At 40.3% G+C, this 17,210-nt stretch overlaps 1 protein-coding gene across 2 annotated transcripts in view; it reads right to left on the reverse strand.

Annotated features, from left to right (window-relative positions):
- LOC121282576 (zinc finger protein 76-like) overlaps positions 1 to 17,210 on the reverse strand; it is a 59,755-nt gene that overhangs the window by 23,072 nt on the left and 19,473 nt on the right. For both annotated transcript variants that reach the window (XM_041196322.1, XM_041196321.1), the window contains exons 2-6: positions 11,803 to 11,888; positions 9,282 to 9,362; positions 7,930 to 8,010; positions 3,838 to 4,037; positions 771 to 845 (exon numbers count right to left, since the gene is read on the reverse strand). In XM_041196322.1, the coding sequence (XP_041052256.1) occupies positions 771 to 845; positions 3,838 to 4,037; positions 7,930 to 8,010; positions 9,282 to 9,362; positions 11,803 to 11,878 (513 nt within the window). In that variant the 5' untranslated portion in view covers positions 11,879 to 11,888. The remainder of the gene's footprint in view (positions 1 to 770; positions 846 to 3,837; positions 4,038 to 7,929; positions 8,011 to 9,281; positions 9,363 to 11,802; positions 11,889 to 17,210) is intronic.

A 17,210-nucleotide genomic window follows, 5' to 3' on the forward strand; every position in this document is an offset into this window, starting at 1 on the left:
GTTAAGTTTTACATGATATTACTACCAGTAAGCAAACTGACTTTTGAACTGCACAATTAAAAGATATGTGAAACAAATCAGATAATGAACATAGCCAGAAATTGTGGTAATTGGAATAATGCAAACAACAATAATATGCACTCCAATAACTTTTAATTAAATGAATCATCAGTTGGATAACACAAATCTGCAATTTAGTTTATTCAGCTAAATCATTGTTTTTAAAAGAACTGCTCTATGAAATGAATGGGAGCACCCAAGTGATGGAATATTTCAACCAGGGCAATTTGCAAATGTGATCCTGTTAATTTTCATTGAAATTCTAATTTAAATGAAGACTGATTAATGAATCAGAAGAACTGGAGTAATACTTTAATCTTTCATGCATTTAAATAAGTTGGTAGAAGTGTAAGAAATATAGAGTAACACACAAATATGTACAATGTGTTAGTTAATAGATAAGAAATACAAGATGACCCAGAGGGGAAACCAGTATCCTCAGAGAAGGCTGAACCTGTTTCAATATAGCAATTAAATTGCTCCCAATCAAAACTAGACACCAACATATTCCAAATTGCAGAGTTAAAACAGGAAGTGTTCAACTGCTACTGATTCTGTTGATAATATCAACTGCAAAATGTCACCTTTGCCATAAATGAGTCAGGAAAGGTGTGGCACATCCATCACTTCCCAGGGATTTATTTGTGTACTCTCAGGTGTCTCACACTGATTGATGTTGGTACAGCGTTAAGAACAGAATAAAGGGATACCTGCACAGGTTTGTCCTTGATCATATCAGAAGGCAGTCCAGTAGTACTACTGACACCTTCATCTTCCTCAGACGCCTGAAAAAATAAATGCACAAAACTACTACCATTTCACCTAAACATTCCTCAATTAAAGTAATTTAAAACAAAAACATTCAAACACTACAAATATAATTTTTATCTCAAATTGCAGGTGTTTGAAAAAATACTTTGCTGCTATCCTCTGGAGTTGTTTAATGAGTCAGAGATAAGTTGTTTTATGCCATTCTGGGGATGATATCAAGACCACTGTGTATTAGACAGATTATATTTTTATTAAATCATATTCTGGGGGGTTTTACTGATGCTTTGGATTGAATTGCACAACTCTGTTCAATGGTTCTGTGAAAACCATAAGTGGTCTATTTAGTCACATCCTTAGTTATGTATTTAATTTTCATCACATACTATTTTTAAAGTTGAGAATATACAGCAAAAGATGTGCAAGGTGTACTGATGGAAATGGATATTCAGCAGCACCAGGTAGAGATGGAGCTTAGTTGAAATTTGGTTAACTTGCAGCTTGAGAGCACTGGGGTCAATCATGGGCTTTGATGGCCTGGAGGGTGGTCATCAAAGACCTTGGGGAGGACAGGGGGATCAGAGGCGCGGTGAGGAAAAAGACAAGTGGGGGGAACAAGAGGATGAGGTGCCCAATTGCTGTGGTTCCTCAGGCTGGCATACTGGACCCAGCAGGTGGGTGTCAAGGCACTCACCTCCTGGATCCACTAAGTCCTCACCTGAATGTAGCTGCTGGGTTCCCCACAGATTGGAAAACTCAGCCGGCCAAAGTTAAAGTTAGAAAGCTGAATGACAATGTGGACTGCAGCTTCATTATCAGAGCAGGTTGGCTATCTGGACACCTTTTGGTCAGTTAAAGCTGGAAGTGGGCAGGTTGAAAGTATGTTTCATTTGGAAATTTGATTTTTAAAAGTCATGCTTCATCCAACCTAAACCTACCAATTGTTTTAGGTTAATACTCCCCCATGTCGTCCCATGAGGGGAGGGCATCCTACTTATGGCAGCAATGGCATGGAACTTACAAAGAGATCTATGCAAAAACTGAATTTGGCATTTGTGATTAGCTTTTAGAAATGTACGAGTCTATCTGGTCTCTTTCTTCATGTTCACCTTGCTCTCTATATCTCATGGAAATGTCATTAACTAGAATGCTTACATTTTCTAATTATTAGCAATGCACAGGTGATTTTCAGAGATAAATAGCAGCTTTCAATTCACTTCCAAAATTCAACAAACATTTAAAAAAAAAATTCGAATTAGATCAAGAAAATAAACTCTCATGTGTCTCTGTTCCACTCCCTAGGTCTCACAGGCATCAGAAATCAGATACTCAGATTTTATAATTATTACCCAAAGACAGGTGATACACAAATGACAATTTAAGGTCATTTGATCTTGAAGTTTAACTTGTTTTTCTTTATATAAAATAACTGGTTATGATGAGAAAGATACTCTGTGTTCAACTTTCTCAACAACAACTTGTATTTATATAATGTCTTAACATAGCTAAAAATCCCAAGGAGTTTCACAGAAACATTACCAAATAAAATTTGGCACCAAATCGTGATATTACGACAGATGACTAACAGTTTGAGTAATGAGGTGGATTTTAAGCAGCAACTTAAAGGATGACAGAGAGGTGGAGAGATTTAGAGAGGGATTTCCAGAGCTTTGGGTCTTGGTAGCTGACTCAATTCAGTATGCTTTCTGAAGTTTCTCAACTATAATTCGAACACCAACTAAGCCTTTAAAGGGTAATGAATAGTCCATCATGTTTTTCTCTTTCTCCCTCACAGTTTAAAAAAAAAACATAAATGTTCCCTTAATAAAGCTTTTGAAATTCTTTCCAGCTTTTCTCCAAATATTTTTGAAAAACAGCCAAATATTTTTTGCTAATGACTGAAAGAAATGCATTTGTTTGGTCATTCATTTGTCCAAGTTTACCTCAGTCTGGAAAGCAGGGTAGTTTGCCACAAAGAGTTTCTTTGCAATACTGGCCTAGGAGCTGGCTGATGCAAAATCAATGTGCTATAATAAATTTTTATGCTCAAAGTTTGTTTGAACATCATGTAAATATTCCAGTTTCAGCAAGTTTCAGCATGTCTGGATTGTGAATCACTGACCAATTTGGTGTAGCAGCAATTTTTCAGTTGAATGATGTTATGATCCCCAAAGAGACCAATAACTTTTAAAGAGATATTTGAATTCCCAGTGGCTGACTGAGAAGGTCACATCATAAGATTTTAAGACTTATATTGTAACAAATGAAATTCAACTAAACACTATTTGGTAGGCAACTAATACACTAAACCACAGAAAAGATATCCCCCTTTAACTTTAAGTACAATGTCACAGGTATACTTTACGTCTTGCTCTTCACAGAACAACAGTTTTCACATGAAGCAGTTCAACATCACTCTCAACTTCCAACGGATTCACTTTTCCCTATTTCATCGCAGAGTCGTAACGTTGAGTGACTGCTCAAAAGGCACTTCTCTTGAAGAAGTCCTGAACTGAGCTCCAGCAGTAAGGCCAATTCTAGCAATTTCTCCTTCCTGCCTTGCCAAGACAAATCTTCTGGATTCCTTAGATTGTCACGGGATGCGTTTCTTTGACCCGAGACATCCTTCCCTCCTGCACAGAACTTACAGCTTCTCTGTACTGACCACACTAGCAGCAGTCCTTTCTCTGTGACACCTCCCTTTCTCTCTCTTTTCTGTCCAAAACTTGGAGACCAAAAGTCTATACCCATCGGCATAGTTGCTTTTTTCACTGTTTACAGGTGTGAACATCCTATACCTTCTTTCCATATAATAAATCAGAGCCCCCCTGCCCCATAGCAACCAAGCCACTCAGGTTTGGTATCAAGCTGAATTTGGAGGTCATATGACCTTCATTCTTCCATTTTACCTGAAATTAAAGAGACAGTCCCAAGAAATAATCATCTTATAAAACCTAACATTCATAACAATGAGCAAAAGGTTGTTCCAGATCATAGATGATAGCTTACCTTGTTGGCATAATGCTCAAGAGCACTCATGGTCTCATGATCAACAGTGCCATCTGTTGGTGCATGTAGTGTTTCCAACCCTGCTTCTGTCTGCACAGCCAGGATAGTGTTGGAACCCTGCATGGAGACTGGGTGATGAATATAAGCTGTTGTACCATCCTCCAGTTGTACAGCTTGTACTGCATCTGGGTCAAATTCATCTGGGAAAAAGAACGACATCCATCAAGGTAAAATAACAGCCACCTTTGCAGGATCGTTTACAACTATAGTAATAACATTGCAAGACAGTATGGCAATATTACAGCCTAAACAATTTCCAGCAAAGTCCATTATTGATTACTTGTTTTTATTTAGAGTCACAAATAAACAAACAGTATAGCAACCTCAGTCAATCATTGGATCATTTCCAATCTTCAGTACCAATAAGCTTGGAATTGACAGCATGACGTATTACCTTAAATGTTCAGTGGGGTTCACAAGGCGCATGTCTAAGGGCTCACCATCCACTCCACCAACATCAGCTTATTTCTTGTTCTGCATGCCCTCTGTTCCACTTTTGTTTTATTCATTCAGGGAATGTGGGTGTCGCTGGCTAGGCCAGCATTTATTGCCCATCTCTAGTTGCCCTTGAGGAGGTGGTCGTGAGCTGCGTTCTTGAACTACTGCAGTCCATGTGGTGCAGGTACACCCTCAATATTGTTAGGAAGCGAGTTCCAGTATTTTGACCCAGCGACAGTGGAGGAACAGCGATATATTTTCAAGTCAGGACAGTGAATGACTGAATAACTTGGGGGAGAACTTCCAGGTGGTGGTGTTCCCAACTATCTGCTGCTCTTGTCCTTCTACATGGTAGTGGTAGTGGGTTTGGAAGATGCTGTCCAAGAAGCCTTGGTGAATTCCTGCACTGCATCTTGTAGATGGTACATACTGCTGCTACTGTGTGTTGGTGGTGGAGAGAGTAAATGTTTGTGGATGTGGTGCCAATCAAGCGGACTGCTTTGTCCTGGACAGTGTCAAGTTTCTTGAGTGTTGGGGAGCTGCACTTATCCAGGCAAGTGGGGAGTATTCCATCACACTCCTGAGTTGTGCCTTGTAGATAGTGGACAGGCTTTGGGAAGTGAGGTGGTGAGTTATTTACACACGACTCCTAGCCTCTGACCTGTTCTTGCAGCCACAGTATTTATATGGCTACTCCAGTTCAGTTTCTGGTCAATGGTAATCCCCAGGATGTTGATAGTGAGGGAATTCAGTGATGGTCATGCCATTGAACATCAAGGGGCGATGGTTAGACTCTCTCTTGTTGGAGATGATCATTGCCTGAGACTTCTACGGCGCAAATGTTACTTGCCATTCGTCAGCCCAAGCCTGAATGTTATCCAGGTCTTGCTACATTTGGACATGGACTGCTTCAGTATCTGAGTTGTGAATGGTTTTGAACATTGTGCAATCATCAGCAAACATCCCCACTTCTGACCTTATGATAGAAGGTCATTGATGAAGCAGCTGAAGATGGTTGGGCCTGAGACACTACTCTGAGGAACTCCTATCAGCAGCTATTCCATCAGTTATTATATTGCCACTCTTTGCAACCTGTTCCCTCATTATTAGCACAGTATCACCTTCTCCCAGTTTTCAAAAGTTTTCTCAAGCTCTTTTTACCCCACTATACTTTTGTCCCCGCTTGACCACAATCTCCTTTCTGCTCAATGTCTACTCAGTGTTCACTACCTTGTGAAGTGCTGCACTGTGGACCTATCTGATCCTGCAGCCTCCAACAGCTTGTTCCTTGTCCAATTAGAAGTCAAGCCTGTAAATCAGGCTGGGTTCGGTGCGGGGAACTGATTGGTGATGTCACACGTATGCTCTGGAGTTAAAACCACAATGCATGCGGGGCAATTCTGACTTCTGGGTTCCCCACACCTTTCTGACCCCCACCCACTTCTGGCAGTAAAATGAAGTAAAAATCCAGGCCTGAGATTCATTGCTATTAACACTAACTAGCATCTGTCTGATTAAATTCTTGCATCTAGCTCACATGGGAATGAGGCCATCACATGAAAGGGCAAAATCTTAATTCAGTCAACTATCATATTGGTTAAAAAAATGCAAATCATAACAAATCATCATAAAGTGAATGACAATAATTGCTTCAAATGTAAAGAAAGAAGAACTGTACATTTATATCATGTCTTTTATGACCTCAGGATATCTCAAAGCACTTCACAGCCACTTTGCACTCTAGAATTGAAGTCATTGTCATAATGTTGGGAAGTAACTAATAAACAAGTCTACCGACCAAACTGTTTTAATTGTTTCCAGAGGATATCCTTCTTTCTCAATGACCACATGATAAATTATATAATATATATTTGAACAGCATAATCACTTTAATTGTAGTTTCCCTCTGTTGGAGAATCTGTTGCCACGCACAATTATGTGAAAGGTAACTTAAAGACAATGAAAATCTGTTTAGGGTTACTGAAATTAGAACAAGCGTTTTTGTTAAGGCACTTATTTGTGTAGCCCAAGGTGGTAGGCTAGAACCTGTGCCACAACCAGCGTGAACATGAAACCAGGATGCAGGGAGAAGCCCAAACTCCATTTTAATGCTAGAATCAGGTCGGGGCAGGTGGGCCACTAATAAAAAGGAAACTGAGTGGGTAGGTTTCAGCCTGTAATCAGAATTGAGTAGCTGCATATGAGTTTGACAGGTAGGGGTATGAGACCTGACTACCTTGAATATTAGGCGGGGAGGGAGGGGGAGAATCCCTAAAATTGTGTTAAATAAAGAAAAATGATGCATAGGGTAGGTCAACCCATGCAATAGTACCACCTATGTTAGGAGGTCTGGAATTACAAGCAGACAGTCGAATGTTGACAGCCATAGGAAAAACCTACATCAACATTTTCCTATCATAAAGCATAACTCAAAAATTGTGATGCAGGATGTAAGGGAAATGTTACAGCTATAAGTGCAGAAGATGCTTGGGACTAGTGGAAACAAGCAATACATATTCAGGGCCAGGTAACACTTTCAGGCCTCAGAATAATGGCCTTATTGATATAATATTGCATACTGCTAATGATCCAGCATAGTATAATTTAAAAGATGAAACTATTAAATACAAATTAATAGTATTTTTTCCAATCCACTGCAGATTAGAAGGTGAAAAGTTGGGAGTGCTAATTTTCCAAATGTTACTTCTCCAAGATGACCACCTTAATGTGTATCTTATCATGTAACAGCATGTGGCATACTGAACACCAGAATGCCCAATGCCACTTGAGATATTTTGGTAAATGGTTATGAGAGTTTTAATTACATGACCATTTACTTACAATGATTACAACTGTCTTTTCACCATTCTTTTCTCTGTATATAACTACAAGGTGCAAAACTATTTAATGTATGCAAAATGTGCATCTTCATATTGACCAAACCTACACATTATTACCACTTTTGATGAAAGGTCATCAATCTGAAATGCTAACACTGTTTCTTTCTAACAGTTTCCAGCATTTTCTGTTTTTATTTTTGTTTTATCATGGTTTGTTTAACTTCCTGAACTAAATGATCAGACAGGGTAGGACAGCAGAGCAGATCAGTGTTTCCTGGGAGTTAAATGCTCTCAGTTAATGTGAATCTGTGAGATACCTTCTCCAATGCCTTTCTTTCTTTTTTCTAAATGGAGATCACAAATGTTTACAGTACTCCTAGTTTAGTCTAATCATGGTTCTGAACAAGATAAACATAATAACTTTCCAAGGAACAAATGCCAAAACTAGAGAAACAAAGTCAATTGAGTACTCAATGATTCAGACTTCAGTACTTGGTGCTATTTTTATTTTCACTTTGAGAAATAATAGACCAAGTGCAAAACCTTATTTATCAATTATTTATCCAATGAAATTGTTATAAGTGCTGATTATTAACTACTATAGGAAATGTTACTTCAATCACTTATTTAAATTCCCTTAAAGTCTCCAAATGTCATTATTTAATTGACACTGGATATCTGGATCTGTTCCAGCTTGATGCTGCCATGCATAGAAATAAGATTTCAAAGAGTACATTATGAAAATGACAGCTACCTTTAGGGGTGTGATGGATGTATGCAGTGCTGCCATCTTCAAGCTGTACAGCCTGGCCATCTTCAAAAGGCAGAGAATCACCTGCAGATTTAAATATGTTAAAAATCTTGAAATGCAGGAACAAAATAATAATTGTTTACAATTTCAAGCTTACACTAAACCCTTGCACTTTTTTCTAACCTCGTTAAAATGATTTTCTCGCTTTTTGAGGTTCTCCTTCCCCCACCCCACTCCACTGAAATATCAGGCAAGTAAGTCCTTCCCTCTAGTTTTACCTTTGATTTTCTGTAATGACTAAGTCAAGCACAAAAGCAGTCACATATTTATCTGCTGAATATTCTTCCCTCTGTTCAACTGATGAGCTAATCAAAAGCTTGGTGAAGAGCAGACCAATGTGATGGTGCTGTGCATATTCATCATTGCAGGATTTAAATACACCTGGGTTGACAGGGTACTTTACCAATATAAATTTGCTGTTCTTGCTTTTGCACTGTCCACAGTAAATTACATTCTGCTTGCTAAAAAATGTTAATTACTACAACTCTGATCCAAACTGCAGGGTGTTACTGTATGTTCAGCAGGATACATGTTATGCTCCTGTTCAGATTCAAAGGCTTCAAGGTTTGATTTTTTTGTGGTTGTTATAATCTCATCCTCACATCTTAATGAAACTGTAGATTAAAATCTAGATAAATGTTGTGACTTTTCTCTAAAACAAAGCCATTTTCTTCTGATTTGTCCATGGGTCTTTCCTTACCTTATAGCACCCATTGAATGGGCTGAATGGGTACTGGTAACAAGGCCTCTTTGTCAATGGAACTCCATTAGAGTCATTTGACCATCTTTCCCTCGGACAGCCTCTTGTGTAAGGAAAAATCTGGTCTCTGTTCAACACCTCCCCACAGCAAACTGGCTGGGATTAAAATCCAGTAGTATGGAAACATATGACCATGCCAGCTTATATTCCATTGTTTGTTGGTGCTTCAAATACCTTCATCCCTGTACTTGCTTTGCAAAAGATTACCATTTCAGGAAATTTTATCATTGTGCCTCTTATAAATAGAAGTGGCATTACTTTGTGGGGATAATCTTGGTTGAATTCCTTCTGTTGTGTCAAACTCCATTAGGTCCCAATACATTTGTCAGTAAAACGAACACAAACATATTAGCAATTACTTCACACAGGAGGACAATGACAGAAAGATACAACCCTGCTGAAAACACACGTTAGCATACCTAATAAAGTAGACTTTATGCTGTATAAAATGCAACTGTATTCTTCTGAATCAGACTGACTCTCACTCACACTTTGACATATGTTTAGCATTAATGTCTGTAATTGCCATTGTTACCTTTATGTACTGTAACTTGTTGGATGTAGGCTGTCGTACCATCTTCCAGCTGAATAGTTTGCCCCTCAACCAACTTTGCATCTGTTAAATATATTCAGAAATCAATGCATTGTCAGGATAAAAAGCTTCTCCACATCTATCCTGTTAAGCCCTCCCATAATCTTCCATGTTTTAATGAGATCACATCCTCTTCTACTAAACTCGAGAGATTACAGGGCCATTCTACTTAATCTCTCTCTTCATCAGACAATCCTCTTATCCCAGAAATCAAACTAGTAAACTTTCATTGCACCCCCTCAAGGCCAAGTATGCCTTTCCTTGGGTAAGGAGACAAAAATTGTGCACAGTCCTCCAGGTGTGGTTTCACCAAAGCCCTATATAACTGCAGCAATACTTTTTTTTGATGCTTCAACACCTTGCAATAAAAGCTACTATACCACTTGCTCCCTAATTGTTAGCTGTACCTACATGTCACTGGTGACTTCTTGTGTTTCCTGTACAAGAACACTCAAATGATGGTGTTCAGAGGAATTTAAGTTCTCATTTAAAAAAAAATTGTTCTGCTATCCTTCCTACCTATGAATAATCTCATTTTCCTACATTATACTTCATCTGCCACCTTCTTGCCCACTCACTTAACCTACCTATATTTCTTTGCAGACTGTGTCCTCCTCACAGCTTTTCTCCCATCTAGCTTTGTATTGTCAGCAAACTTGGAGATGTTACATCTGGTTCCTTCATTCAAATTCATTAATGTACACTGGTAAGTAGCTAAGGCCCCAGCAACGATCCTTGTGACAACTCATTAGTAACAGCCTGAGAACCTGAAAATGACCTGTTTATTCCTACTGTCTGTTTTCTGTACTTGAAGCAATCCTCTATCCATGCTAATATATTGCCCCCAACCCCATGAGCCCTTAACTTGTGTTAACAGCCTTTTATTTTGCACTTCATTGAAAATCTTATTGAAAATTCAAAAACATCCATTGGTCCCCCTATATTTAGCCTGCTAGTTACATCTCCAAAAAAGAAATATTTGCAGGTTTGTCAAACATGATTTCCCTTTCATAAAACCAGCTTGAAATAGAAAACCATAATATGATTAACCAAAGAGCCCCATTATCATTTCCCTATTAATAGATTCTAGCATCTTCCCCAGTCTATTATAACTTTTTAAATAATGAGACACATTTTACCTTAAAAGCTGCAAGAACTATGGTCTTGTGGTCGATATGATTGGGAAGAGTACTTGGAAACATTCCTGCCAATAATATGGCTGAATAATATAATATTCTGAGAGATTGATTATAGATTGTCCATTTGGCTTAGTCAATTTCTACATCCCAGTTACCATGAAAACTAAAAGTTTGTAAATGATATTAAATTTAATAAACAATCCTCTTCCTTCAGGTACCATGCCCTCAGAGGGATTTGGCGACGATGGACTTCCATGGATTGGTCCATGATAACGCTTTGCAAAGTACTGCAGTGGTTTGCCATTGCCTTCTGCAGCATGGGTGCCCAGGAAACTCTCCCACTCTCACCGCCTGCCATCAGGCGTACTGGAAGGATTTACAGGCTGATAATCAACCTGTTTGGCCATGATATGAATGCACCTTCCACAGCCATCAAGTTCTCAATGGACCTGGAACCCAGAGCTTCTGGCCCAGTGCTAGTGACGCTACCCATTGTGTCACAACACCTCGAATAAACAATAAATGAATTATTATACAATAGTTGCAGATGTTGTAACTCAGTATGTGCTGCTGGCAGATGTAATAATCTGAATAAATGGTGTGGCAATGTAATGTTTCCAGTCTACCACTTCACCCACTTTACAGCAGGTCTTGTAAAATGTGACCCAGTATTTAATGTAAGAAAGCATGATGAAGTAAAAGAGAAGATTCTTTTCAAAAAAGGTCATGCTACTTGCTAAAGGAGAAGATTCTTTTCAAAAAAGGTCATGCTACTTGCTTTAACAACTCTGTTCAAATCTTAGGACTGGACTGTTCCTTCCATTTCAAAACAGAAATAGACTTCCCATGGGCAGGCCAGCAAGTAGAACCTGAAATTGATTTAAGAACTTTTGACTAATTTTAGATACTGCCCATTGTTAAAACTACCCCCACTCCATGTTCCTGTGCTTACATATTTTTCTCCAGAAACAGCACAATTTACATGTCATAAACATGTATACTTTGGAAAATGTCTATCCAGTACATGTTAATTCTCCTATTTATACTATTCACACCTCTACCCCAGCTCCACCTCCATTTAGCAATCTTGACCATGTGCATCTCATGAACAGTTAACCCACTCCTGGCTTCACCTATGACACTCTTTAGCTGAGATGAATCACCATCAGATATGGAGAGATGCCTGGCCTCTGCTCAGTGCCTCTCAAGAAGGAATGATACTAACAAATTAGAGGGGTGAGAAATTGAACCTCCACCCCAACACTCCATGGTGCTACATGTTTGACCATTGCTTTATAAACTGTAAGTCACCACTGGGTGCTCACCTTTCAGTGTTTGTTGGATATAGGCTGTAGATCCATCTGTAAGAGTCACTGCCTGTAGACTCAGGCTCTCCATCATCTAGTGTAATCTATAACAATGGCAAAACACTAGTATCAGTTATTACTGAATGCAAACAACTTACATGTGTATAGTGTCTTCAGCATAATTTCACACTACAATACCATGAGAAAGTTCCCAGGCAAAATTCTTACACTATATTAAACAATACATATGGACAGAATGATAGAATTTGAAACATAATGCTGGTTATGATGGACATTTGGAGTACAACATTCAATCACCATGATTTTTGAGCAAAGGGATCACAGTTGTGAGTGTCCCTGCACCCTTTGGAAACAGGGTGAGAAAGACAGAAATTTGGTTTACCCACATCATTATCACGATTGTGGCATGGAAAGCTGCAGCCCCCAGATAGCCCTGGTCTCCATTTCTGTGCAGGGCAGGGGGCCGAGTAGTGTTCTGTAGAAGGCATATTTCCAGGCACAGTCCTGATGAAAGGGAAGTTGCAGCAATGCACAGTCGACTGCTATAGTTTTTGGCCCTTCACAGGGAAGCCATATTGCAGCAAGGGAAAGAGAGGACTCCCACATTCAGCAATGCTGCACTGTATGCATTCTGCTGAGGCATTAAAGCCAGGAGGGAAGCCATGTTTCCAGCAAAGGCAAGAAGCCCTCTGGCATGACCTTGAGAAGGGAGTTGGAATACGTGGCAAAGGTAGTGTCCAGAGAACCATGGACTATTAGCAGTGCCAAAAAACGTTTAATACCCTCACTTGAGCAAGTTAAAGAGTGAATGCATCTGAACATCATGGGCCTGATTTTCATGTTCTCCTGCAGTCGGGAATGAGGTTAGGAATCACCAAAACTTAGCTTTTTTCACAACAATTTAAATCCGCTGTATAAAAATGGGCCCATACAATCTTCCCACAGGTAGGAAGGGTTAGATTGTGACCCCGCATGCATGCCCTCTGACATTGGGGTTTCCATAGTCAGCCCCAGGGGATTTTATTTCCTGTCCCCCAGTATTTTCATTGGTCAGTTCAGAGCTCTGAAGAGTCATATGGACTCGAAGCGCTAACTCGGTTTCTCACTCCACAGATACTATTAGACCTGCTGAGTTTTTCCAGCATTTTCTATTTCTGTTTCAGAATTCCAGCAATCGCAGTATTTTGCTTTTATCAGGAAGGTAGGTCAGCTAGCATGTAAAGTCCCCAGAATTAGAGTTACAGAGAGTTCTTCTGCAGGGTACTCAGATGAGGCCCTCGTTGCAGCAGACTACAGGAGAGGAGCATGCACACTGAGATGTTTGTTACAATGGCAGATGTGCCAGATAGCCTTCTGTCACTAGAGAATGGAGGAGTCCCACTGGACTGTGATAATGGGCATCACAAGGTGCTTTGCGCCTGACTTTTCCACCATGTCAATGGTTGGTGCTTCCATGGTAGTGCTGCCAGACTCATCCACGATGGAATTTATTCTGTCAGCCGTTGTCAGTTCCCGCTGTAGCATAGACAAAATCCTGTTGATACATCACTGCTTCAGTGGAAACTCAGAAAGAAGTCATGATATCCCTAGTTGTTGGAAATCAGGCTCAGGCTGCTGCATTTCAGTCTGTGTCTACTGCGATGCAGGCACTTACTGCTGTTATCCTAGCTCGCCAGGTTATGCAGGCTCTCACCGCAGTCCAGCAATCTGTGTTCTAACAGATTACAATGATTGCTGAGACTCCACCCCAAGGCTGTGGCAGTGGCTCCTTGGAGCATCCGATATTGCCATGAACTTTGCTGAGTCCTCTCAACCAGCCAGCCCATACTGCTTCCACCCACATCTAGGTGATACAGCACAAAGGTGGGCCCTCATGGCCAAGCATGTGATGTTGTTGTGCTAGAGTTTGCATTCACCCCAGTGAAAATCAGCAGCCTTCCATCAGCCATTCTACAGTCACTGGGCTGGCACTGTCTAGGAGCACTAGGCCAGGAAAAGGCACCCACAAGACAAGCACAAAGACTATGCACAAGGGTTTTTTTTTGTACTATTGATGTATTACAGGATAAAGTTGTTGTGTTCAGGTAATTGCTGTTGGCCTTTTTCAAAGGATATTGGTGAGAGGGCATTGTGATGGGGAAATCAGGAATGGATGTATTAGGATGGGATGGTAGGTCCATGTTGCAGGTAGGGAAGTTTTGTTCTATAGAAGTGAAGTCTCACTATGCAGTTCCTCACTCTCACCTGTTGCGGCTGCTGCATGTGGTCTCTCCCTTCCTCCTCCTCCACCCCCCCCCCCACCCTGCCTCAGGTGACCTCCAGGTCCTACGAGACAGTGGTTGGGTCCTCATGATAGGGAGGTTGTGGAGGGCACAGGGTATTACCACAAATATGGCGGCCCTCTTGGGCATATACTGCAGAGATTTCCAAACTTACTAAGTGATCTAGGCATGAATTCTCTGCAGTCTGAAGATGTTCTATGGTGTTCTGCGGTTTCATGGTTTTCATTTTTTTTTGAGGTGATGGTCCCTTTAAGAACTACGTTCCTCTGGGATATGATTTCTGGTAAAGCACTTAGCTTCCAGTAAATGATCATGTGACCAGGTTGCCATCCATATATCGGAAACACAAAAATGATGTCCCTTTACACCCTATCTTATCCATGACTGGCTCTGCACAACATGAATGAGCCAAATGGTTGGGCAAATTGTTACAATCAATTTTGACCAAGTTTTCCCACATACACAAAGAAGGACTCCTTCACATTTGCAAAGGGCATAAAGGGCTTGCATATTGATAGCAATGTGGTGTCCATGTGCTCATTTGACATTGCTGTGCCCATGTGCTCATTTGACATGTTAGCCTATTCGCCAATGTTTCACTTAAGGTAGTCATAGATATTTGTGCTGCTGCACTACATCATGGTGATCTAGACCTGCCACCATTGCGTGAATCAGTATTCATTGAACTTATGAACTTGGCAACTTGCGCATTTCAGTTCAGTTTTAATGACACCATGTATGTCCAAATAGATGGTGTTGCCATGGGATCCCCTCTAGACCCAGCTTTCGCAAATATCTTTATTGGGTTCCATGAGAAATGTGTCTTCGATGGAATGACACCCAACTCCCTATCCCTTGCATATTTCCAATATGTGGATGATACATTTGCTATTTTTAAATCCGCAGCTGCATGCAATAATTTCCTTACATGTCTTAATGGGCTCCAACCTGTGCTTAAATTCATCTTTGAAATGGAGCAGTCACATGAACTCCCCTTCCTTGACATACTAGTTGAGAAATCTGCTAGCCGTTCTCTACCACATCCTACCACAAGCCTACTTTCACTGGTCAATATACGCATTGGGATTCTTACAGTTCCACAAGCTGTAAGATTGGTCTTATCAGCAACCTTATAAATAGGACCCGAGCCATTTACTCACCATGCAAGCTTGACACTGAAATAGGGCATATCAAAGACATCCTGCAGGATAACGGCTAACCTGATCAGATCATTTCATGCTGTATATCATGCAAACTCACGAACTGGCCTAAGGCTGTCACTTTTGGCCATGAGAAGTGCCCATTCTACCTCAGATTACCTTGCTCTTCCAAGGTATCTCAAAAATTTGAACAACAGGTGAAGCTAGCTGTTTCACGCTGCTACTTCGCAGTAGCAACGAGTGACATTCACCACTAATAGGATGCTGCCGTTAAGCCAAAAAGATGTTCTGCCTATCCCACAAATGAATAATGCGGTATATGAATTTCAGTGCCAGCGTGATGTAGGTATGTAGGCCGTACATCCCAAAGACTGGCGGATCGTATCAAACAGCATGTCCCAGCCACTGTTCGCAATGGGCAAGGTACAGACCATAGCCAACCAGCCCGTGCTTGCAAAACTCAAAACAGTGTCCAACATTAGATGTGATTCCACAATTGGGCAACATCTGCTGAATAATACTCAATGTGCTAAGAATTATGCTGGCAACCAATTTAAGTTTGTAGGTTGGGCTCATAGTGTGGCACATGTGTGTGTACTGGAAGCCACATATATTAATACACGGGACCCTGTTCTTTGCATGCAGAAAGAACATGTACACACATTGTGCCTTTTCAGCTAAACAAAATAAGTGACAGCCATTCACTGACTCATTCCTCAGGGCAATGCCTTGACAAATCAGGGTCAAGCTGCCTGGTTTAAATATCAAACAAAGCTTGGCAGTTAATGGTCAGTCACCATCACTGATGCATTTTCCTTGTCAACGCCTCTACCAACCAGAGTCCACTTGCCAACCGATCAGCACTCTCTTCACATGCAGTACAAATTGTTGTTTTCCCCTTATATTGGTGCTCTTGTGAAGTGTTCTGATGAGAGCAAGACGAAAAGCTTCAACATGTCTTTTTTCGGCAATTCTCAAGTTCTGCACTACCAAACAACAGGAAGAAATCTTTAATCTATGAGTGTACTACAGATAGATATTAATGGGGGTGATCAAACCCATTAAATCGGCTTGTGTCTCAGAAAAATGATCACGCCAGGATAATTAGCTGCCAGCTTTTCGAAGGAGATAACTCATCTTGCAAAAGTGGGTCTTCATTTAATTTTAGAAAATCACATCAACAATTGATCTGGTCATGCTTATGATTAGATAATCTGTAGAGTTCTAAGTCTCAAATGATTCAAAAGTAAACCCTCAGAACCTGTTTCCCGTTAAACAGGGCAGATTTCTTTCTTTTCAAAATGACCAGTGAGCCTCAGGAGTCCTTAATTAAAAGATCGAAAGAAGCTCTTAAGGAAACAAAATGCATAAACAGTTTCTATTAATTACAGGAAAGAAAAATATAACAAAAGTAGAAAAGTCAGAACAAGCTGATGTAAAGAATTTCAATTTTTAAAAGTGCTTAATTTAGTTAGGGTTAAGGTTATTACAACTATAAAGGCTACACCTTCATGAGTACTTGCTGGTTTGTGAGCTGTAATTCTTTTTTAAGGCCTGGCCATGGAAGGTATGAATTTCCCTGTGCTCGCCAGCAGTCACAAAGGCTGTGAATAAATGCACCAGTGAACATATCATAGTCTCTCAGTCAAAATCATCCCTGGTTTAGTCCTCAATCTGTCCTGTAAACTGATTTAACAAAAATGAACAGTGATGGCCTTTTTTGTTCCCAGGCTAAGAAGAGGCCAAAGTTCCCATTGTTGGCCAAAATTTAGTGACCCTGCTGGAAAGTGCGCGTATGCGTATATGCGGAGATACCAGGTGAAGGCTGGGCTCACCTATCCAGCAAACCACCTGTCATGGTATCACAAGAAGGTTCGCCATTAAGGCAATCTACTGGCAGACTTTCAATGGTTATGGAACCATACCCAGCTATAGGTCAACAGCTTTAGGAGAGAAGAAAGAA

The sequence above is a fragment of the Carcharodon carcharias genome, chromosome 9, assembly GCF_017639515.1.
Source record: "Carcharodon carcharias isolate sCarCar2 chromosome 9, sCarCar2.pri, whole genome shotgun sequence".
In the NCBI taxonomy this organism is placed as follows: Eukaryota; Metazoa; Chordata; class Chondrichthyes; order Lamniformes; family Lamnidae; genus Carcharodon; species Carcharodon carcharias.